Source organism: Protomyctophum parallelum (assembly GCF_964188405.1).
Source record: "Protomyctophum parallelum genome assembly, chromosome: 4".
Classification (NCBI taxonomy): domain Eukaryota; kingdom Metazoa; phylum Chordata; class Actinopteri; order Myctophiformes; family Myctophidae; genus Protomyctophum; species Protomyctophum parallelum.
In genome coordinates this window covers 30,350,100-30,372,043 of record NC_139700.1, presented here as the reverse complement: position 1 = coordinate 30,372,043, position 21,944 = coordinate 30,350,100, and the positions used below count along the sequence as shown (strand labels likewise).

At 41.5% G+C, this 21,944-nt stretch overlaps 1 protein-coding gene across 1 annotated transcript in view; it reads right to left on the bottom strand.

The window, feature by feature from the left end:
• LOC310857147 (uncharacterized protein) overlaps nt 1-21,944 on the bottom strand; it is a gene marked incomplete at its 5' end in the record, with an annotated part of 45,135 nt that overhangs the window by 11,081 nt on the left and 12,110 nt on the right. Inside the window, 5 exons of the mRNA XM_083762758.1 lie at nt 6,844-6,984; nt 7,703-7,779; nt 17,083-17,118; nt 18,431-18,606; nt 20,409-20,528. Coding sequence (XP_083618884.1) covers nt 6,844-6,984; nt 7,703-7,779; nt 17,083-17,118; nt 18,431-18,606; nt 20,409-20,528 — 550 coding nt within the window. The remainder of the gene's footprint in view (nt 1-6,843; nt 6,985-7,702; nt 7,780-17,082; nt 17,119-18,430; nt 18,607-20,408; nt 20,529-21,944) is intronic.

The following is a 21,944-nucleotide window of genomic DNA, read 5'->3' as shown; positions in this document are numbered from 1 at the left end:
TTAGCAGGGACTGCAAAGTTCTTTCACACCATAATGTAACAAGCTCTGAGGTCCCGCTTAGGTTTTACTGCTTGGCAGAAACGGCTGTTAACCCCTTTATTAGTGTCCCAGGTGCACGCTCACTAGGCCTTTATCACCTGGGGCCAGCAAGGCCCCTATGTGGGACCGTGATCTGATCCCTCCCCCTAGAGGGCACGGTCGTCTGGCCCGGCTTTCACACCACCCTATCAAATGGCCCTATAGTCAAAGAGCAGTCTGCGACAGCAGGGTTCTCCAGGCTTTCATTTGATCCTGACACTATTGGGGCTGTTGATTGTTGTCTTAGCAATGATTCTAGTGATTACTTTTTCAATGAATTGAATAATCAGGAAGTGTTCATTTATTAAAAAAATTAATACATCAACAAATCAACGCGAAACCACGCTCTATTTTATACTTTGTTCATAAAATGGTGAAATGTGTAGATGGCTCAAATAGCCGATTTACAAACTCATCACACGTCATAAAAAGTTTTTGAGTGGTGCAACCACTCCTACAACCAGCAATGTCCGTGTACCTGTGTGTAACAGCAATGTCCGTGTACCTGTGTGTAACAGCAATGTCCGTGTACCTGTGTGTAGTCATGAGCACGAGTATGTGACTTATTAATACCAGTAGGGGGCGCCAGAAACAGAGAGAGGGGTAGTGCTGTGCCTGCTAATGAGAGAGAGAGAGAGGGGGGGGGGGGAATTGCACCACTCAGTTCACACGGGTGTGATTCTTTTAAAGAAAGAAAGGAAAAAACAATGTAAACGTTTCCCTCGGGTAGCAAAGACTACTACTTACTACAGTAGAGAGAGGTCTGACTTACTTCTGCAATGGTGTGATTTAAACAATTTGTACTGGGATTCTTTAGAGGCAAGAATAGTGTCATGTTGTGATGACCCCATAGCTACTTTAGGAATGTGGGATGGAGATGCTCTTTTCCTCTACAATCAAGAGAAGTGGCACATGATCTTATTTCATTCTGTCGGACATTAACAAGAAGAGTTAGCAGCTTTGCTATGTTTGAAGACCTTTAAGAACCCTGCTGCCTGTCGGCCCACATCAGTGTCTGGGCTGGGGCAGGATGTGAGGTTAACCATACCACTAAAACAGGCTAAATTCCAGCAGCCTGTCAGTGTAATGGGCAACTTTAAAAACCACAAAATTTGTTACCTCGACATCATGTGTATTCAGGCTAACACACGACCGTGTACCCATGGTTATTTGTACTAATCGCAGGACAAATCAAAAGCCTGTTAATTTACGGTTATAACAAAAATCTGAATCGACGTCTAATGCATATGGTTTTCATAAATGGTGTTTCATGTAATAATGTAATGAATTAAGTGTGCAAGTGTTGAGCATGTGGAAACAGAAAAGGACAGAGGAGAGCAGAGGAACAACACAAGACTAGTACAATATGTATGTAGCTGGACACAACCCAGAAGCTATTCTCCAGTATATGAAACAGGAAACTAGCCAGGACAACTATGAAGGTATTAAGGTCAATGGAAAAGGTCAGTGTTAGAGGGACAATCATTTGACATTCAACTTGGAATAATAAGGGTGGAAACAGATCGCGATATGGGAACATGCTCCACCTCAGCTATCCATCTCCCAGGAGTCTAGCACATTACGCATGCACGCACGCACACACACACACACACACACACACACACAAGATTCAGAGACTGTCCTGAAATTTGACACCACTTGGAGTGTGTGTGCGCGTGCATGCACGTCCAGCTTTAAACTGGTGTGCACGTCGCTGACGACCCGAGGGGGAGCCGTGACCAGCGTCAGTTTAACCGACTTCAAAATCCATGTGGATATTACAGAGGACCCGAGGCTGTGATGCACCGAGTGGAAGGTTGGTCCGATCAGCGGATCTCCCAAAAATATCAATAAAACCACGTTTTATTGATAGTAATAAAAGTATGCTGATGCCATAAATATGACATCAGCATGGCCTCCATATTTGGGCATGTGAACTGGGCACGGAACTCCATAGATGGGTATAAAAGGGACACAGACAGCCAGACAGCCTTCGGCCTGGTGGAGACAATTTAGCACCTTTCAATGTGGGAGTCAATCGATCTCTGCATTGATTTGAAGGTAATGTTTGCACATAAATGTGTCTGTAAGAGTAGCAGTAGGGGTGATGGGTGGGTGGTTGTATTGGGTCGTTCTTGTGCATACTATCTGATCAAATCCTAACAGGCACCGTGACATGAGCGTGTGTGACTGGGACCGGTAAGGTGAAGGTAAATTAAAATAACTGTAGTGCCTCACAGCCTCCAGCCCTCAGATGTCTCAAGACTTCTCTTTCTAAATGAAAATAAAAACAAGGCTTTACAAAAAACTATAACTGAAACTATTGTACAAAACAAACTAAAATCAATTTAGTCTGTAGGCTGATCCCTCTACGCTCCCACACAGAGGTGCGGAGTCTACTGAAGGCAGCGCTTCCATGGGCTATCCTGTGCAGGACCTCCTCATCAAGGTAGACAAACCTTTCGCCAGCCTTGAGATGTTCACCATTTACACTAATGAGGGGCTCAGTGTACAGGAGGGCACCAGGAGCAGGTTGGTGCATCACCTCTGTCTTCTTGGTACTGATGGTAAGGCCAAAGGCTGTGCATGCTGTGGCAAGGTTATCCATGCTCTGTTGCATTTCCAGCTGGTTTGAGGCATTTCATGCGCAATAATGGTGGTTATAATGAAATAGCCACTCTATTGTTAAGTTAATGTGTGAATTACTTCGAAACTCCAATGGTCAGCACAGCGGCAATAGCCTCAAGACAATAGCCTCCCCATAACATGATAAAGGTTATTTTAACTGCTCTACATTCTTGCATCACTTCCTCGGATGGTTACTGGACGTTATACACCACTGGATTGTGTATATATGATATTTATGCCTGGACAAAAAACAAAGCGCACCGCATCAAAACAATGCAAAACACTCACTGTACAACACAGGGGAGGAAAGTGAGAAGACGAAAAACATGATCGCGAGAGTGAGGAGGAACCTTGACAGAAATATCTCCGACTGTGGGAGATGTTTGGACTCAGCCTGATGCTTTAATGTCTGCAGATGTCATGTCAAGCAAATCCACTGCCCCACATAATCATAGTGTTCAACACGGACCGCAAGGAAGCTCCAGACTCATGACTCGTTTGTGTGTGTGTGTGTGTGTGAGTGAGCCCAGGGTCAGTTTCTTCCAACAACACAGACTGCCTTTTGTGCTCATACAAAAACAAGTAAGAAGTAATGTAATCTCTTCCCCCTCCCCAAGAGTGTAAAGATGGACACAAAATGGTCCATCTTTACACCATCAAGAGTTAAATTAACCACTTTCAAGCTGGCATCCCTAAAATATAGGGCTTAGGTTGATAACGGTTGGGCAACAGATAATGGACGTTTTATATTTCACATTCTAGTCATATCTAAACTTTTTTCTTTTCATACAATTACCTGGAAATGACTGAAACTTCAGACGTTTTACGATAGTGACCCTAAAGGTAGCACAACAGACACACTGTACACTGTACTGCCAGTAAAATAAATAAACATTGTTTATGTAAATAGGACATATTTGCAATGCTCTGACTGGAAGCCTCTCTACTGTAAAATAAAATGTGTATTGTTGTTTTGTTTCTTTATAGGAGTTGAGTTTACCACGTTGAACTTCCTCCACTCCTGACATCACAAAACCGCTCAACTGAATGTTGGGGGAGGGGCAGATGTAGCTGTTTTTCAAACATTTATGAAACAAATGTATCGTTTCTGACAAATTAGAACATAATACCGTTTCCTCACATTCATTGAATATCCCCGCCTATTGCCCCACCTTTAACACTCAACATGTTGTACATGCAACATGTCAGGTCTTTTTTTTAGGCTATATTGGATGCGTTTCTCGCCTCCGTTTAACATTGAGCTGTGGGTGACTCTCCATGCCTTCTTGTGAGCGTAAACTTGTCCCGTCGGAAAACATTTCGCCCAACTCTGTGCATAATTGTGGCGGAAGGAAAATTGGTTCCAGGTTTGAAGATGTGAGAGGAAACATGGGCTAAACGAGACAAAAAGTATGCGGTGTATGTCCCATAACCCAAGCACCACTCCAATCACTTACAATTGATTATGTTTGCCATCTTTCAAAACAAAACCTTGTCTAAGCTTTTTCCAGGCTACAGGCTGCGCTGACACTGATTACATTTTCACCTCATTATGTCTTATATGTCTATATACACTGGTTTATACACTTTGAAGCTTCAAAGGGAAAGAGGAAAAAGGGACTTGTAACAAACAATGAACTCAAATTAAGTGATTTCCCTCGACTGTAGTGGAAAGACTGCAAGCCATCATGAGTGCACAAATACTGTATATCCACAGGAGTATTTGCTCCTCTTTTTTTTTAAGAGCATTACTCCACATTTATTATAATACCAAGGAATCTAGGAAGGAGTGTGTCCTAACACTGCTATTCTTAGAGAACTCCTCCCTTGTTACTTAAACAGGAAGGGTGCATTTGACCTGAGCGAGCTCTGTATGTTGTGAGGAAAGGTTGTGGGAAGGTTCTGCCTAAGTTCACCTTCCAGCAGCAGGAGGGTCTGATACTAAAGGGCCACACATGACGGGACCGGGCCCTGGAGAAACATCATCACCGAGGGCCTGAAAGAGTCGGCCGCTGCCCAGATCGGATGTTTGTGGAGGTCTAGGTTATAAGGGTCGATACAGGGAGTGTGCTTTGTGTGTTGGGATATGGTCTGGGAGCTGGGGGGGGATTATACATACGACTCTAACATGATCATTTAGTGGGGCTCTGTTCAAATGAGCACTGATGCAGGCAGGGGTCCTGCGTAATAAGGGAAGTGCGGTAATGACTTGAGGGCTGGTACACATTAGAGGATATTAAAAGAGCCATTTTAATCACTCAGGCTGCAAAGCAGAGCTCTCTGTGAGAGGGGGTCTAATAGCTGAAATGGATATGTTTCATTTGCACTGATTGAGATGATGAATGGACTTATCTGAAAATCACTCCCAGGCATTAGCCATGTTCAATAGCTTGTTTTAGGTTATAAAATATTGTACATTTGTACATGTAGTATTATTTTTTTATTTTATAAAGACAATAGCACACAATGAAGGGAGAGGAAAAGAGGGCAGAGAGACACAAAGACACAAATCTTGAGTTGGAATCAAACCCATGACATTGCAATTATATGGCGTGCAACTGGTTCGCATTTTCTATATTTTCCCCCCTACATAAACATTTATAACAAATCAGATGTTAAAATGGTAACACGTGGCACCAAACAAACGAAGGAAGTGGGATTTTGATGAAAAAGAAGCAATATAAACCAACCAGTTTGTAATCAGTTGTGCAATTACGGCAGTATTTCAAGTAAGCCAAATTTACTGTGTGAAAGCATAATTTCTGTTTGGGTTCTTATTCTCCTTTATAACACTGAAAAAACAGACGGAAATTATGTATTACGGCAAGCCTCGTGTCTGCCCAATGACACAGTGAACTCAGTTGGTGAAGAAAAGCACACTACCAACATACGCTCAAGAAGAGTCCAAATCCTAACTAAGAAGGAGTCTTGGTGTATCTGGCCTTTGACGCACCGTCTTAGCAGTAAAGCACTCATTTAACCCATTCTGGGCAGGAACCCCTGTTGGTGTTTTAAGCATTTTGTTATACTTTAGCTATTTTTTTTAAATCGTGAAAATGCGGCACAAATCTTTGAATATATATTCTTTCAGAGCAAACGTTTTTAACTCAAATATTTGCTTCTGGTGGGTCCTTGAAACAATATATTTTGAGATGGGGGGGGTCGTTCGGCCAATTACATATCATTTTCGGGATCCTTGACATGAAATATGGAGCACCACTGATACAGAAACATGAGGTATTTCAGAAAACTGTACCCAACTAAATGGGTACAGATCCAAGCAGTCCCTCAGCAGTGGACCGGAGCCATCACTCTACAGCCTTGGTGGATTGCAGAACCTGTGCCATTGGTGGATTGCAACGTCAACCCTACTGCTCGGCCCCGTCAGCCTGACCCTCCACGACAGTGATGGATCAGTGCGCATGTAGCCGAGCCTTGGGGCAGATGTTACACTACAGGCTGGTGCCACCAACCGCGTCTGTAATCTGGTTAGGAATGGCAGGGTAAGCATGTGTGTGTGTGCTAATGCCAAGAGTTGTACGTATACCACACTGTGGGTGGGCCTCATGCATCCTGCAGGGCAATTCCTGCCCTGCTTTAACGGGAACAGATAAGTGGTACTGTGGCATACAGTGAAGGGGAGGGAAGGGAAGAGCAGACCCAAATGCTAGGCCGTGTGGCTCAGTACGACCTGAGGTGCAGCGGTGCTTAGGGCTTTTTCTGCAGACTCATCCTCCTTCTCACCACCCAATAAAGAAACTAGACTAAGTCAAAACCTAGAAATACAGTATATGGCTTGCTGGACCATGTGTGAAATGGTGGTGGGCTTTTAAATATGCACGTTCGAGACTGTAAAATAATATGTGCCTTTGTGTGCTCTCACATTCGCTGAATCTCTTTGCCTATCTCTCAGGCTCCTCTACAGAGGCTTTATGATATTGCAGTTTTCCAAAACTATATGACAATAATTGTTTTGCGATTTTGAAAAAAAAAAGAAAAGAAAATCTAATTATAAAATAATTTGAATGATTGATATAAACAGTAGGAAAGCCAAACGAGACCAGTTGCAACAATATGACACAGTCAAAAACACTCACTGCAAAAAGAGTACAGTCAGACGGTTGCAAAACTAATTACCTTCTCAATTTCAAACGCTTTAGCTGTTATGGCCTTGGCTCTACGGGCCTTTAAGTCTTCCTTGGGGGTCAGCTTCGGCTCCGTGCTGCCCACCACCATCATGTCCTTCTCCGATTCTTTTACACATGCGGGGAGTTCCTCCTGACAGGCCAAAGGTTAAAGTGTAAGGGTCAGAGAGCTTCAAACGTCTTTACTGTCACTAGTGTTGTGTTAAATGCTTCATCATGCCAAAAAAAGGAAAAACTGCGGCAGTGAATGACACCTACTTTCGATGGGAATTTACATTTACCTCCCTTACCTTTTTTTTGCCTTTTTGGCCAAACAATACCTTTTATAGGTGTGGTGGGGGGCTCAGAGTGTTCACACTAAGGAAAGTAGGCTTTCTAATGACACAACCCACTTTTGTATTGGTGAGTAGCAAAAAAGTTATTTTTATTTACGTTAAAGACGAGAGGCTGGTCTGCATTTATGCGAGCCCCGGAAGTCATCGGTAATGCAACGGCATTAGAGCTATGGACCAGAGCTGGGTTGAACCAGATAATGCCCCTTCCCCTTTCTTTGTTTGTTTGTGAATTAGGTAGGGTAAGTGATATTTGTTTTGGTCAAAACAAGTTTTGTTTTTGTTAAAAGGTTAAAGCACTGTATTCTGATCATATTCATTGCTATAGACTAGTGTGTTTGTTCAGTTAGTTCGAGTCGCCCTGTCTCTCCAGCTTTTTAATAAACAGAATTTCCAGGTGGGTTGCACATTTTGGAGAGAGTACATTTATCTGCTTCAATTTGAGATCTTTCCAGTTCCAAGCATGAAGCATTGATGCTGGCGAAGAACAATGCGTTCAGAAAGAGAGCCTGGTCTCACCTGAACGGGCATGGAGCTGTGTGGAGACCCGGCAGCTGAACCACTGGGAGTATGACTAGCTGGCACTCTGGGGTTTTCTGTAGAGAGAGTCACAAACACAGACAGTCACCCACAGATGTTTATGGTGAACAGAGGCATTTTGAACAAGGGGGAAACATTTTTGTTTGTGTGCAATCCTAATAAGGAACACATCAGTGCCGCCCGCCGACGGCATTGTTTTATTTTAGTGTGTCCTATAGGAAAAACACATTAAGGAACAATCATTTATTATCTGCTGGGAGCCACCAAGCAATTATTTACTTGCCGCTTGTACAGTGAACAATGGAGAGGACAAGATGCTATGAGGCTTTAAGTTTACTCGTTCACTGGAGTCTACCGCACAATGGTGGTAGACGTTCAGCTGCTACTAAATTGAAGTACTGTACTCTGTTGGCTCCGATATGTCTATAAAAAAATATATATATATATTGCAAGGCTGCAGATGTTTGTTTTTATTTCAGGGATCTCCCATGGTGATTAGCCTGACTGAGCCTTGGTGAAATTAAAAACACTTGCCGAGTTGTGATTTTGTTTTTAACCAATAACAGTGCTGTCAGGTTGTGAGACACTCCAGTGAAACCAAAATGTGTGCAGTACAATTGTATACAATCTAGATTAAAAAGGTAATTCAAATCTAGGCCAAATGAAAACATCACACACACACTTGGCACCTCACACATGGCCTTCTCATTGGCAGGCCTTGAGTCAAGAGCGCAAACTTTTCTTAACATGAACAAGCCGTTTGTTTGCCTGGTAGTGAATCTGATCAAATATACATGTAAATGTAGGGTATATTGACTACTATTCTTGCCAGGCTGCCACACACCATATCTGTGGCAAAATACCAAGATGCGTAATCCAAATGATTAATGGAAAATTGACTGCAGCAGATGGTCATGAATTGCAAATCAATGATGAGCAGAGAACCGTGAAACCCATGAAAGATTATAGGAACAGACATTTATAGCTTATGCAATACAGGGCCCATATTAAGACCCAATGTGTAATGAAGCTAGAAAATGGAGCTCTGCCTGACTGCTGATAGCTAAAGAAGACGATTGTCAATTTAGTTTATGGCTTTGTTCTATTAAACAAATATTTTTTGATTCAAGTACTTAACACATAATACAGCATGTGACAAGTTGGCATTTGCCTGCCCCACACACACACACACACACACGCAATCTCTCTCTCTCTCACACACACACACACACACACACACACACCTGAGGCTAGTCAATCTGAGGTAGCACCACAAACAGACAGCTGTTCAATAGGGCAAACACAGTCTGCATGCATTTCTTATCGGACACACAGGGCATGCTGTGCTGCCAGTCTGCTTGCACTGAGCCATGACGGATGACTGCTCCAAATGCCTTGTGTACTTCCACAATTGTCAGGTTTCTTAGCAGAGGTTGTAAAAAGGACATACATAATGGCAGTCATGAACGAAAATGCCAAGGTTGACGTATGCATTGGATAACATTTCATCCTGTCGAAAAACCCATGTATTATCCAAACCCTATTATATGTTGTTCAGTGGAGATATGTCCTCCTTTTTTCCTTACTCCTTATGCCTAAACTGTATTGGCATTTTTTACTATTTTAATGCCAAATGTACAAGCTTGTGTGTCGATGCAGATCGGCTATTTTCACTAACTTAAAATGTTTTTCAAAATAGTAAAAAAAATAAGGGCATAAGATAGGGTCAAACATCTCTTTGCAGAAACTGCCGATCTACAAGTTCACAATGTGTCACAATCACAAGCCAGTTTCTATTATTTTGTCACCCATTATGACATGCACAGAATAGAGAATAGGGAGGGTTAGGTTCATGCTGTTAATAGTACATCTAGGTTTATATTAGATAGGATATTGTACATTATATTGTTATGAACATTCAGTCACTCTCATGTAAAATGTATTCTTTATCATCATTACCAAGTGTAGTTTGTGTTGGACATATTTGATGGAGTAGAAGGGGGGGGGGGGGGGGGACTCCGCTTTCTCAACATTGAATTGCGTCTTCACAGGGAGGTAGTTTACAACAAAACATAAACATGTTTATAAAGCACTTTACCATAGAAACATGTCACAATTCAACATATTTACAGTGATTCATCCCTGATCAGACCCCACTAATGCGGAGATGCAGGCATGCAAGTCACCAATTTGACTTTAATTAACCAGCAGTCTAGAATAGAGGTTTTCAACCAGTGGTCCGGGGACCACCAGTGGTCCTAGAGGGGGTTCCAGGTGGTCCCCAGCTAAATGGAGAGTTCGTAACCAAATTGATCCTTATTAGATCTTTAACTCTTGAGAGCATAAAAGCTTACTTAATTTCCAAGAAGTCTACACAATTAGAGAATGTAATTGTTATTTTGATCAACGTTTCCCCGTTATCTCTCCTATGGTACCACCTCAAATACAGCATGCATGGAATTGTGAAAGAAATATTATCCAACGACAATAAAATATTTTCGTTTTGGGTGTTAGAGATTAAATGTCATCAAATGGTGGTCCATGGCTCAAATGGCGAATAAATAATAGACCTTGATATGAAAAAGGTTGAAAGTCACTGGTCTAGAACAGTGGTCCTTTTAGGATGAAGTTAATCGTTTCAATTCAAATATAATTAATAACATTACTGTGCTTCTTTTAGTTTTTGCACAGTTGACAGTTTCATATATTTAGGGGGGATTGACTCTCTCCATTCAGGAAATGCAGAGTGAGTTGTGGAATGAAATTAAGCATTTTTTGGGGTCTTTCTTTTTTTTTCTAACTCCATTTTGCAATCGGTGGGTAGTAGCCAGAGGCTATGGCTATTGGGGGTCCTTGACATGGAAACTTGCGAAGCCCTGCTCTAGATAGAACATGTGAAAGACTTAGAGAACAGAAAAAAGCTTACAAACTGACTGATTGTGGAGACATCTGTTCCGTCAGTGAGCACGCTACTTTCACACCAAGGAAAGGTCAGACCTTGAATCCGAAGCCAAAGCACCATAATAAAAACCAAGGCTATCCTTTTCCCAGCAAGTGTGCTGCTTGAGTGTAATTAGCATCTTAACATGTTCCAGCACATCCTGGGCTCTCGCAATGCACGAGTCTCACAGCAGATGCTTTGTTTAGGATGTTGGATTCTTTGAAACTTTGCTGACATTGTCTTTCAAGCTCCAAGGCATACTTACAGCATAATGCATAGCTCACAAGTTCACAACGTGTCACAGCGTTATTTTCAGTGTGCTACTAATGCAGTGTTCACACCAAAGGAAGCTAGAAAAAAAAGCAAGCTAAAGATTTTTCAGAAAGTGGGCGTGTACAAGGTACCTGTCAGTCAAATGGCCTGGATTGGCCTTGAGACGAGACAGAAAATAGGCAGTCCGAGCAGGCGCACATTTTAAAGTCTAAAATGTAAAATAGCGGCTGTAGAGGAGAAATAATTATATATTTAGTTACATCACAACCTATTGATGGATAAATAAATAATATAATCTTGGTAAACATGCTTGTAAATAACCGAACGAGACGACGGACCGGTCTCGATCCTCCCTCGTCTACCCCGTCTCATGTGTTCATCTTGGCCTCTGCTCCACTCCGCTGTCCTCTCCCCCACGACCGAAACCCTCCGAGCGCAGTTGAAGCACCGAGATCGAATTAAATGATATATTTTTTAAATAGCGGCTCTGTATGTAATGTTAATGTTGATTTAGCAAGAGCATACATATTTAGGGAAAGAAATACAATTGTATATATCCAGCACGTCGTGGAAGCAATTAAAACAGCTTGTGTTTATGTATGGGGACCGGTTCTTCAGCCCAAAGTCTCCCGGGGAAGGGAGACCCTATCTCGGCTGCTCACTGATGTATTCGTATGTGGTGGCAGTAGGAGGCCGCTCCTCCACGGTGCTCCACCACCCCTCCCGGCTCCCTCACCGTTTACAGCATCCGTGAATTTAATGTTTGCTTTTAATTAGCAGATGATGTGAAACTTGGGCAACTAGTAGGCATACTTTTATTACTTAATAAATAATCAATATCACCGGTGCAACAGGCGTGTGTGTGTGTGTTTGAGAGAGAGAGAGATATTGTTTAGGCTACTTAACATTAACAATATTAGTTAATAGGGCTATTAACACACACACACACACACACACACACACACACACACACACACACACACACACACACACACACACACACACACACACACACTCGTAACGGGATTGTTGTCCATCTATCCATAAATCTAGTCATCTACTGTCTTTCAACTTTTGCTATGAGATAAAGTATTGGTTCATCGATATATGAACGCAATAAACCAATTGAAATTATTCCCTCAAAGAAATATTATCTATCTATGCGATTGGTTTATCGATACAGTCTACAGAACGCAGAAAACCAATCACCAAACAGTGACAATAGAGGGGGTTTAAACCCTCATGTCATAGCGACACCATGGATCTTTGGATGAGACGGCGGAGGCTCCTGATAATAATTGCCGCCTTGGAGGAGGAAGAAGTGTGGGAACATCACCCCCGGTGTGCCTCAGTGTCCTCAGTTTAGGTCGGATCAGGGATGTTCACATATAATCATACAACTGATATAAAGGCTATTAATTATTTTTTAAAGGTATGATTGATGGTGCCCAAGTTTCAACATGTACAGCTAGCTACCAGCCTACCACTGACTGATCGCACACGCATACACACACACACACACACACACGTGCACGCACGCGACGTGCATACGACCGACAAAGCGCGCTGCTCATCCCCTCTTTCTGGGGAGAGTTTGGGGGAAAAGCCAGGGGGTCCGACACGAAAAAACAACCGGTTTTAACTATATAGTTTAGTTCTTTGTCTATTTATCTATATCTGCTCATTTATAAACCGTGTGTGTGTTTAGTCCACGGTCAGCGACGGCGTATAGTGGTCAGTCCATGTTTAGCTCTGGTGAGAACCGGGGGGGGGGGGGGGGTCCAACTGTAGGGCACTTCTCCCCAGCTACTATGCCATTCCACTGGGAGAGACAACTTGTTGCTCATATAAACTTTTCTTTCTTTCCATAAATATGCTATGTTCTTGCCAAATAATCATTCATATTAGATATACTGCCCTTATTTAAAAAGTAATACGTTTTAACTTAAGTATTAATTTAATTAGATCTCGGTGCGGTCAGCTTCGGTCCGAGGTTTTCTGCTCTTAGCTAAACTCCGCCTCCTCAAACCACGCTGTGCTCTGATTGGCTAGAAGCAGCTTCTAGAAGCTCGAAGCCAGAACCCAGCTTTTAAAAGCTGCATAAAAGTTAAGTTTTCAGCACGCAAAAAAAATTCACACCCGTGTGAACTGAGTGGTGCAACTGCCCTCTCCCCCCTCTTCTCTCTCTCTCTCTGTTTCTGGCACAGCAGCCAACAGCGCCCCTACTGGTACTCATACCACTGGTGCTCATTAACATCACATACATAGGTGAACGTCACGACATTGCTGTTCCTTGGAGTGGTTGCACCACTCAAAAATAAGCTATTCATTCCAAGCTTCAAAACGAAAACGCTGGTATGCATAGAGATAACATGGGAGCACGAAGCAAGAAGCTGCTTCTAGCTTCCTTGGTGTGAACGCGGCTTAAAGGACAACTTTAGTTTTTTTCAACCAAGGTTCATGTTTTAGGTTGTTATTAGAGAAACTAAAAGATGAGTGTTTTTTTTTCATTTGCTGCTTTCTTTCGTTTTAGGGATTTTAGCTGTTATTGACAGGGGGGCGGGGGCATTCGAGCATGGGGCTAAATATGTATTTTTTTACAACATTTTATAGCGATTTCTTTTTTAATTATTTACTATAGTCCTAATAAACCCCTGGAAATTTCATCTGGCCACAAAACATCACGAGATCTACTGAATGTGTCAAACTGACATTGAGCCTATGACACACAGGGGTCGATTTAGGACTTCTATGTTACTTACTTCTATATTACTAATCTAATTACAGTATTATGATCTGGGGGCGTGTAGTATGTCATATTGCAATTTTGGGCATGTTAAGAAGCGCTTTTGACACCCCGCGGAGTGCGCAAAACGGCCTTGAATTAGTCATGGGTGTGTTTAAGGCGTGTTTGAGACGTACCCAATCAACATGTCCGTACTATTCTCTTTACCAGTCAGCTGATGTCACATACGGAATGCGCACTTTGGGGGTCGTGGTATGACATTTCTTCAGGCTGGCACCATAGAAGACATGACATGCCTTTGTCACATTTGGGTTAATTATTCCTATTGCACTGCATGCTGTCACCTTTATGCCTCAAAAGAACAGACCCACCTTTCAGATCGGAATGGAATTGCGAGTAGATAGCAGCATATTGGCAAATTGCCAATCCATGCGTAATTAATTAATTCGATAACGATAGAACCATGTACCATACAGCGAATGAAAGCAAGATTCATAAGGAATATGGAGATTTTTACATTTAATAAAACGGTTGAGAAATGAGAGAACCATGAGTGTTTATAGGCTAATATCAACGTTTTTTTATGAAAGACCAAACGGGCTGTGAACTTGAAGAGCTCAATCACCATCCCGACACGGAAGAAATATAGCCTAGTGCATGCATGTATATGCACTGTTGCACTTGCACACAGTAGCCTACACACGCTCTTTATTTGTTTCTATTGAAAAACACCAGTAAAATAACGTTTATTATATTTTATTTCATTCAAGTCACGACGAAGGAATGAGTTGAATGCGTGCTGCGTAATGCTGTGGCCCCGATGGTATGGTCTTCGCTGAGTTCGCTCGTAGCATTTTATTGAAGAAGACTTGAATCGGGTGTGATACAGCATATGAAAGCACATTTCCCACGGATTATGGAGATGTTTTTATTTATTTTTAAGGTTGAGAAATGAAAGAATTATGGCCGTTTCTAATCTAAATTTTTTTTTTTTAAAGACGCAAAACTGCCATGTCTCATATAAACAAGTAAATAGGTCTATAAAAATAAGCGCATATAACAGGGGTCTGTAACCTATTTTAAATGAAGTGCCATGTTTTTATTTTCTAAATAGTGAGTCTGCCATATCCAGATTAATTTGAATGACACCACATTAAAATAAAAAAACATATTTTGATTGTCCACAAATATAAAGTTCTTCCTTCTTTTTAAATATGTTCTTGCACATTGTTATAATGATCATTATATATCCCCCTGCAGTCAGAGTTCATAGTTTTAATGAATGAATGTGATGCATTGTGAGCTGGTATAGATCTGCTATTTTCAAAAGTAATCTTTTTATTTAATTTTTGGATTAGCTGTCCTTAGTTGGGCAAATGCATTCATCTGGGGATCCTTGACATGGGAATGTGCTGTGTGACGATCACTGGTTTAAACAACATTAGGAGAAAAGCCCAAATAACCACTTTAGAAACAAGAAAAGCAACCACACAAAGCAACTTTACAGAAAAATAAGCCGCTTATAATAAACAGACATGGCAACACTCTACCAGCCTTCCAGAGCCGCTCAAGTGTCAAATCAAACAGTGCTTTTTGCGTTTATGAGGTGGTCAGACCCACGTCTAATCGTTATGCGCTGAGTGTCTTTAGGTCAAGGGGCTTAATAGCAAATTGCGCAAAGCGAGAATAATTAACATATGGACACTCCCACAATGCTAAAATATTCAGGGGCGCGGTATGCCAAATGTGTGTGCGTTCAACACGGGCCGAGTGCGTTCAACACGGGCCGATATGCCTTTCATAATACGAATGTGCGCAGAGCGAGGCCAATTTATGTATCACGACCTGGTAAACTGCACCTTCAAAATCGACCTGACAGTGTGGCTTCCCCCCAGTAGGCTACCTTCACATTCAGTAGATCCTGTGATTTATTTGTGGCCAGATGTAATTTCCTGGGGTTTATTAGGGCTATAGTAAATAATAAAAAAATAAATCTCCATAATATTTTGTAAAGAAAATACATATTTAGCACCATGCTCGAATGCCCCCGCCCCCCTGTACAAAACAGCTAAAATCCCTAAAACGAAAGAAAGCAGAAAATGGAAAAAAAAATAACACTCATCTTTTACTTTCTCTAATAACAACGTAAAACATGAACCTTGGTTGAAAAAAACTAAAGTTGTCCTCGTTTAATACGAAAACTGATGACTGTCTGGAATTGTTTAGCATAGGCTCTGACAGTTGAGGACATGAATTGGGCTCGATGCACAGCCAGAAAGAAATTGTGCCTCTTCCTTTTACTCCCTTCACAGGTCTACTAATTAAGGCTCTGTTCCATTTAGTGTAGTCAAACTTTTTTATTATCAAGGACCCACATAACTCTGAGAGTGTACAAAGGGAAAGGAACCAGCACTCTCAGAGTTACACAACCGTAAGGGGGCATTTGGAACCCATTCAACGAACCATGAGGGTCCCTGGACCACAATTGAGACCCACTGGTCTGGTGTAGCAGTGTCTTTCCAGTGAGCCAAGCAAACATGCACAATATCAGCACCCTGAATCTGTTTGGTCAGAATGCAAACAGAGCCTTAATTAGCATCATCGGTAACACCTGTGAAGGAAGTGAGGAAGAGGCCACATTGCTTTCCAATATCGCTGCAGTGCACAGAGCCTGATTGTCTCCCTTCTTCCTCCTATTCTGCATGTGTACACATTTCACTTTTCACTGATGCCATTTTCTGCTTAGACCAGAAGAAATGCATAGTGCTACTGTAGCAATTCCACACTTAAGACATGCTTCCTCAGCTTTCACGGGTCGCAGCCAATCACAGGGAGTCAGAGTTCAGGAACACGCCATCTACTGTGGCAGCAGACCAAATGGCCGGGAACATTACCAGTATTGTTAAAAATTGAGAAAGGGTGGAATTGCAGCATAAAGAAAATGGAACTGGCAATCCATTTGTCCAATGACGTCATTTCAAATACAACGTTTCACCACCATTGACATCTAGATGCAATTTGGCGTTTTCAGTGTTTACGAGGGCGCTCTTCCATAACCTGTGAGTTAATCTACGGTTCCGGATCAGAGGACAGGAAAAAGTAGTATATAATATATTCTTTTGAGACATTCTGTGATTACACAGTTATAGAACAAAATATTCTGTGGGTCTTGAAAGATTAGTTAAAAAATAAATAAATAAAACGCTGGCAGTGGTTGCAGACTCCAGTTGGTGAGTTAATATGTTAAAAGGGCATGCATGAGTATGTTTCTACTGGAAAATAGGAGCACAGTAATTATGTTATACTTAATAATAATTCAATTATCTATTTATACAAGGAGAAAGGGACAAATTGGCTAACCCGAAAGCCAAGGGATAGTTCCTGAGTTTATAAACTTACCCCGGTCTATTTTATGGCCTAAAGAATCTTCAAAACCTGGAAGATAAAATCAATAGTCAAAACACTGACAGCTACAGGTAGTACATACACTATATATATATATATATATAGTGATGCACTGAATATTCAGCCGCAGAAAATATTCAGCAGAAAAAAGCTAAAAATGCATTTTCGGCCTATTCGGTTTCGGCCCGAATAGGCAGAAAATATATCACCGATAGTGTATGCAATTAATGCATTCAAAAGAGCTGAATAAATGTTGTATGGACCCATAATAGTGATTATTATTTAAGTTTTGCCATAACTATTTATTTTGCCATAAATCAGTTCAGCTACGGCCATGACAGCAATGGTGGGAAAACAATATATAATATTAATCATATTCGGTATTCTGTTTTCGGCCAACTGTTTCCTATATTCGGTCAAGAATTTCCCTTTCGGTGCGTCCCAAAAATAAATTAATAAATATATATATATAAAATGCATTTTTAGCCATTTTCGGCAGAATAATTTCTGCGGCTGAATATTCGGTGCATCACTATATATATATATATATATATATATGACCTCATAAAGCCTAATTTATACACCATTTATTCGCACGACAGGAACAGATCAACAAACTACATGAGATGAAACATGAAAATCTCTTAGTGTCTCTTAGTACAAGATGCTGAACGCCTAATTGCTTCCGATGTGCAGGTTGGTGCCTTGCATGATTTCCTCCACCATCGGTGTATGAATGTGTGTGAATGGGTGAATGTAATGCAATCTATGTAAAGCACGTTGGACAAAAAGCACTATATAAATGCACCATTTACCATTTTAACAAATTAATTCACATCGATTATAAAAAGATAAACCATTTAAATAAATAAAAACACCATTTTCAAAGTAAATAAAAAATTAAAATAGCAAAGATGTGTGATTACATCACATCACAATGCATTGTGCATTGTTTGCATGAACTGTGGGGACCCCCCCCACCCTGACAAGCACTTGGAATTGTAGGCATTCAATTGAGTTCGGTTCCACAGATTTTGTGAAAAAAAAGGTCACAACTCCTTGCTTTGTGAGACACTGTGAGCTTGTAGCTATTGTCACAATATTTGCCCCATTAAGTAATATTTGACAATTTGCTATTAAAAGTCGTTCACTTGTCACTTTCAAAATGTGCAGATGCCCTGTATAGACTTATTCCGTATCACCGTTTGGTGAGTAAATAATGTTGCACATTAGGCTAATAATCTGGGGACGCCCCAAAACTATTTGGAGACCCCCAGTTTGAGAAGCACTTATCTACAGGTTAAGAGCTACAAGCGCTACTTGCTAGATGAAGAGCTCTTACGCCTTTGCTGGAGCTGCTGGTAGGTGTAGCCTGTGTCCCTTTCAGGGGTGTAACTCCTACTGCTAGACCCTGAATGGGCAGGTGGAACAGACGTCTGGACTTCCCTCCTGGGAGGAGAGCGCTCGCGAGACGGATTTAAGGACTCTCTCCATTGGTAATTGTCATCATAGTCGTCCCTGGGGATACAAACACACAACAATTCATTAAAATCTAGGCGATTATGAAATTACTCTACGATTAACTGTTACTGTTACTGAACATTGGAACGTTATGAATAAAAAAATACTTTTCTGTTTGGCTTTTAGGCTGTGTAAACTAAAGTTAAAGTTAAACTAAAGTTATTTTTTTTTAATAAATTTAAAAAATATTAATAGTGGAAATATCAGATTTACAAGCTCAAAACAGGTCGCAGGGTTTTAAATTATATCTGCCATTTTATCTTTTGCCATTATATCTGCAAAAGATTATTGTGATTATGTCAAAAAATTGAGATTAGGCGATTACGTAATGTGTGACAGCCAGGCCTATAATCAAATCCAGTCCTGGCCACAGAATTTAGTTCCAGCTCCCTACGCTCCATTTGTGATGAAAGCTTGTAAACAATGAGAACATAAAAGGGACTGTAAAACTGTCTTGTCTTGCTGATGGAATTGACATACTGGTCAAATTGCAAGCTGAGAATATTCTAGCAACAAAACAATTTGTACTATAGTATAGCTTGTATCTTACATTGCCCATGAAATATAATGAATACCTGCCTGTGGTTCTCAGTATCACTGGTGTCACTGAAAAATGTATTCGGGTGATGCATAATTTGTCAAAAAGTGTGTGCACCGTTTACGGTCTGCCTACCTAACTCCTACAGATATCCAGTTCCAATGTTTCCTTTTCTTTTTACACTTGCATTACACGGATATTTATTCATATACTGTATTATATACACTAGACCTGTACGTGCCCGTCGCAGTCGGCCACCGGCCTACTTGGGAACAATGCAACTTGGGAACCTAATATACGTCGTCATAGCACCCGTCAGACAGTGTCCCACATGGAGATCTGTGTATGTGCCTGTGTGCCTACTGCCTGTGTGTGAAGACTACAAACTGAAAAGTGTATTTGGCAATCAATTCGGCCCACTGGCAGAGCCACACACACGCACACACGTACGCACACAGAGACGTGGCACATTGTGGACCTGTGGTGGGTCAAACGGTTCTCGAGTTACGTGCATTACAACCGTACACGCACACAGGGACGTGGCGCATCATATAGTAGATTCCATTGCAACAACAACATATATATTCAGGTGACAATTAAATTGGTTGTGGTTGGTAACAAAAAAGAAAAAGACAGACTCACTCTCCCTCTCTCTCCAAAGAGAGAGGGAGAGTACAAAAGTATTTTCAGCAATGGAACATACGTTGGTAGATGTTGTTGAGCCGGTCATTTTAAAAGTACTTCTAACATAAAGAATCAGACCCGTCTGAACTGAGTGGTGCTGTTGGGGTGTCAGGATGTTGTTGGTAGTCGGACTATTGGTTGTCGGACAATTTGCTGCCGGACTATTGGTTGTCGGACTACTGGCTGTCGGACTATTGGTTGTCAGTATGTACTGCCTCTCATCATGCACCTGTGCATGCGCTACAACGTAGTCTGTACTGCACTGTGCTCTGTGCTGGTGTTCAGCTTCCCATCATGCACCTGTGCACAGTGTGAAGCTCAACAGCGCCACTTTGTCACCTGTTGGTACCCTACCTAAACAGACATACATAGAGACATAGGGACAGACACACATTGCTGTTCCTTGGAGTGGCTGAACCACTCAAAAAGGTGTGGGCACCCACCCCTCTGGGCACTGGGCACCCCTGCTCTATACCAATGACTACTCAGAATATAAAGAAATTGAACAGTTTATTTTTAACAAAAACATGTCACCTAATCAAACAATAGAGAAGCGTAACAGAAAGGCATACTGTACCCCTGGGCTGTGTGTGAATGTGATGACGCCAGCAGCTTGTTGTCTCCTCTGTCCGTCCTCAGCGTCATGAGAGGGCTTAACCCTGGACCTCTGCTGTTGACATACGGAGCAGCTCTGTCCCTGCCGAACATCATGGAAAAAGAACATTCTGTTGGGTCCATGATTTTCATTAAAGTTCTCAACAGGCCCAAAAATTAAGGCACAGCCCGACCCTACCCTAACTGTGGTTCAGTGTGAAAGTGAGAACGGAGATCAACAGACTTATCGAAATAAAGGATGTATGGAACTCACGTTAGAATAGGCTATTCATGTTCCATTTCAAATCATTCTAATGGATTCCATACAGTGGTGGTGGTGACTGCAGGTGAGTAAACACCAATAGCAGCTGCAGCTTCCTCCCTTTAGTTTTCTCTGAAGTGAAGTTGCTTGTTACGTGTAGCGTTTAAGTTCACCATGGATCGTTTGGTGACTTTGATTAATGATTAACCAGCGGTAGCAAGCAAGTCTCACACCGACACCTTTCACTGTTCCCTCTACTGTACTGCCTGCGTGCGGTGCAGGACTACAGCTACGGGCCCGACTAATTGGCATACATTTTGGGCCCGGCTCGGCCCGATGACGTTGGGTCGGGTCGATAGTGACCGGGCCAGGTCGGGTTCGGGCAGAGTTTGAGAACTTTAATTTTCATTACCTTGCAATTCCATTTCTTCTGGTATATAAATAAATAACTTTGTATTATTATTATTATCTGTTCCCCGTCAATTCTAAAATGGTTTCTGAATGTGTTTTTGTTCTGCAGACATAAGGCAACGAAAAGCGTTCATTTTGAGGAGGAAGTCAAAGAAAAGCAACGATATTGTTTTTAATCAGACAGCAGCAGCAAACTGTATATAATATATATTCTCAGCTTTCTCGTTGTCGTCCAAAAGCTACTCAACTAAATTTAAGTCATATTCATGAAAGCCACATATATTTCCTAGTGACTTGTACCCTTGGCATCATGTAATGCTATTTTTGTGAAAGGCCTATAAATATTAAAAGTTGTGATGTATGGGGGAACAAAAAAGGTAACTGCACTCTGCATGGACCGCACCATCATTCATTTCACTTAGCTTTGCTGTCAAAGAGTTGGACTCGCTTAGTGTATTCAGTCTTGTTCTGAGAATACTTCATCTGGGTCCTAGGCTAAAGCTTAGTGTTCACAAAGCCAGGGCATATAACACTCACTTATTGTGTCAACCAATAGGCATATATTGTCACTGTCTGTCTGAACCATTGTATCTCAAAACGTACTTACTTTTCAGGAAAGAAATTGTTCCAATGGATTCTAATGTACTGTAGTTATTTTGTTGTTAATACTTTTCATTGGAAGTATTTAAAAAAAGACTTAAAAAATACCAGATATACAATCTCCCAGTCCCAGTGCGTCACTTGTTTTATTTTTTACTTATAATTTTATCCCACAGTTTTTGTGCCAATTATCTAATGTAATCCTGGGCGCTACACTTCCTCTGCCAACCTGGGGGGGCAGCGGAC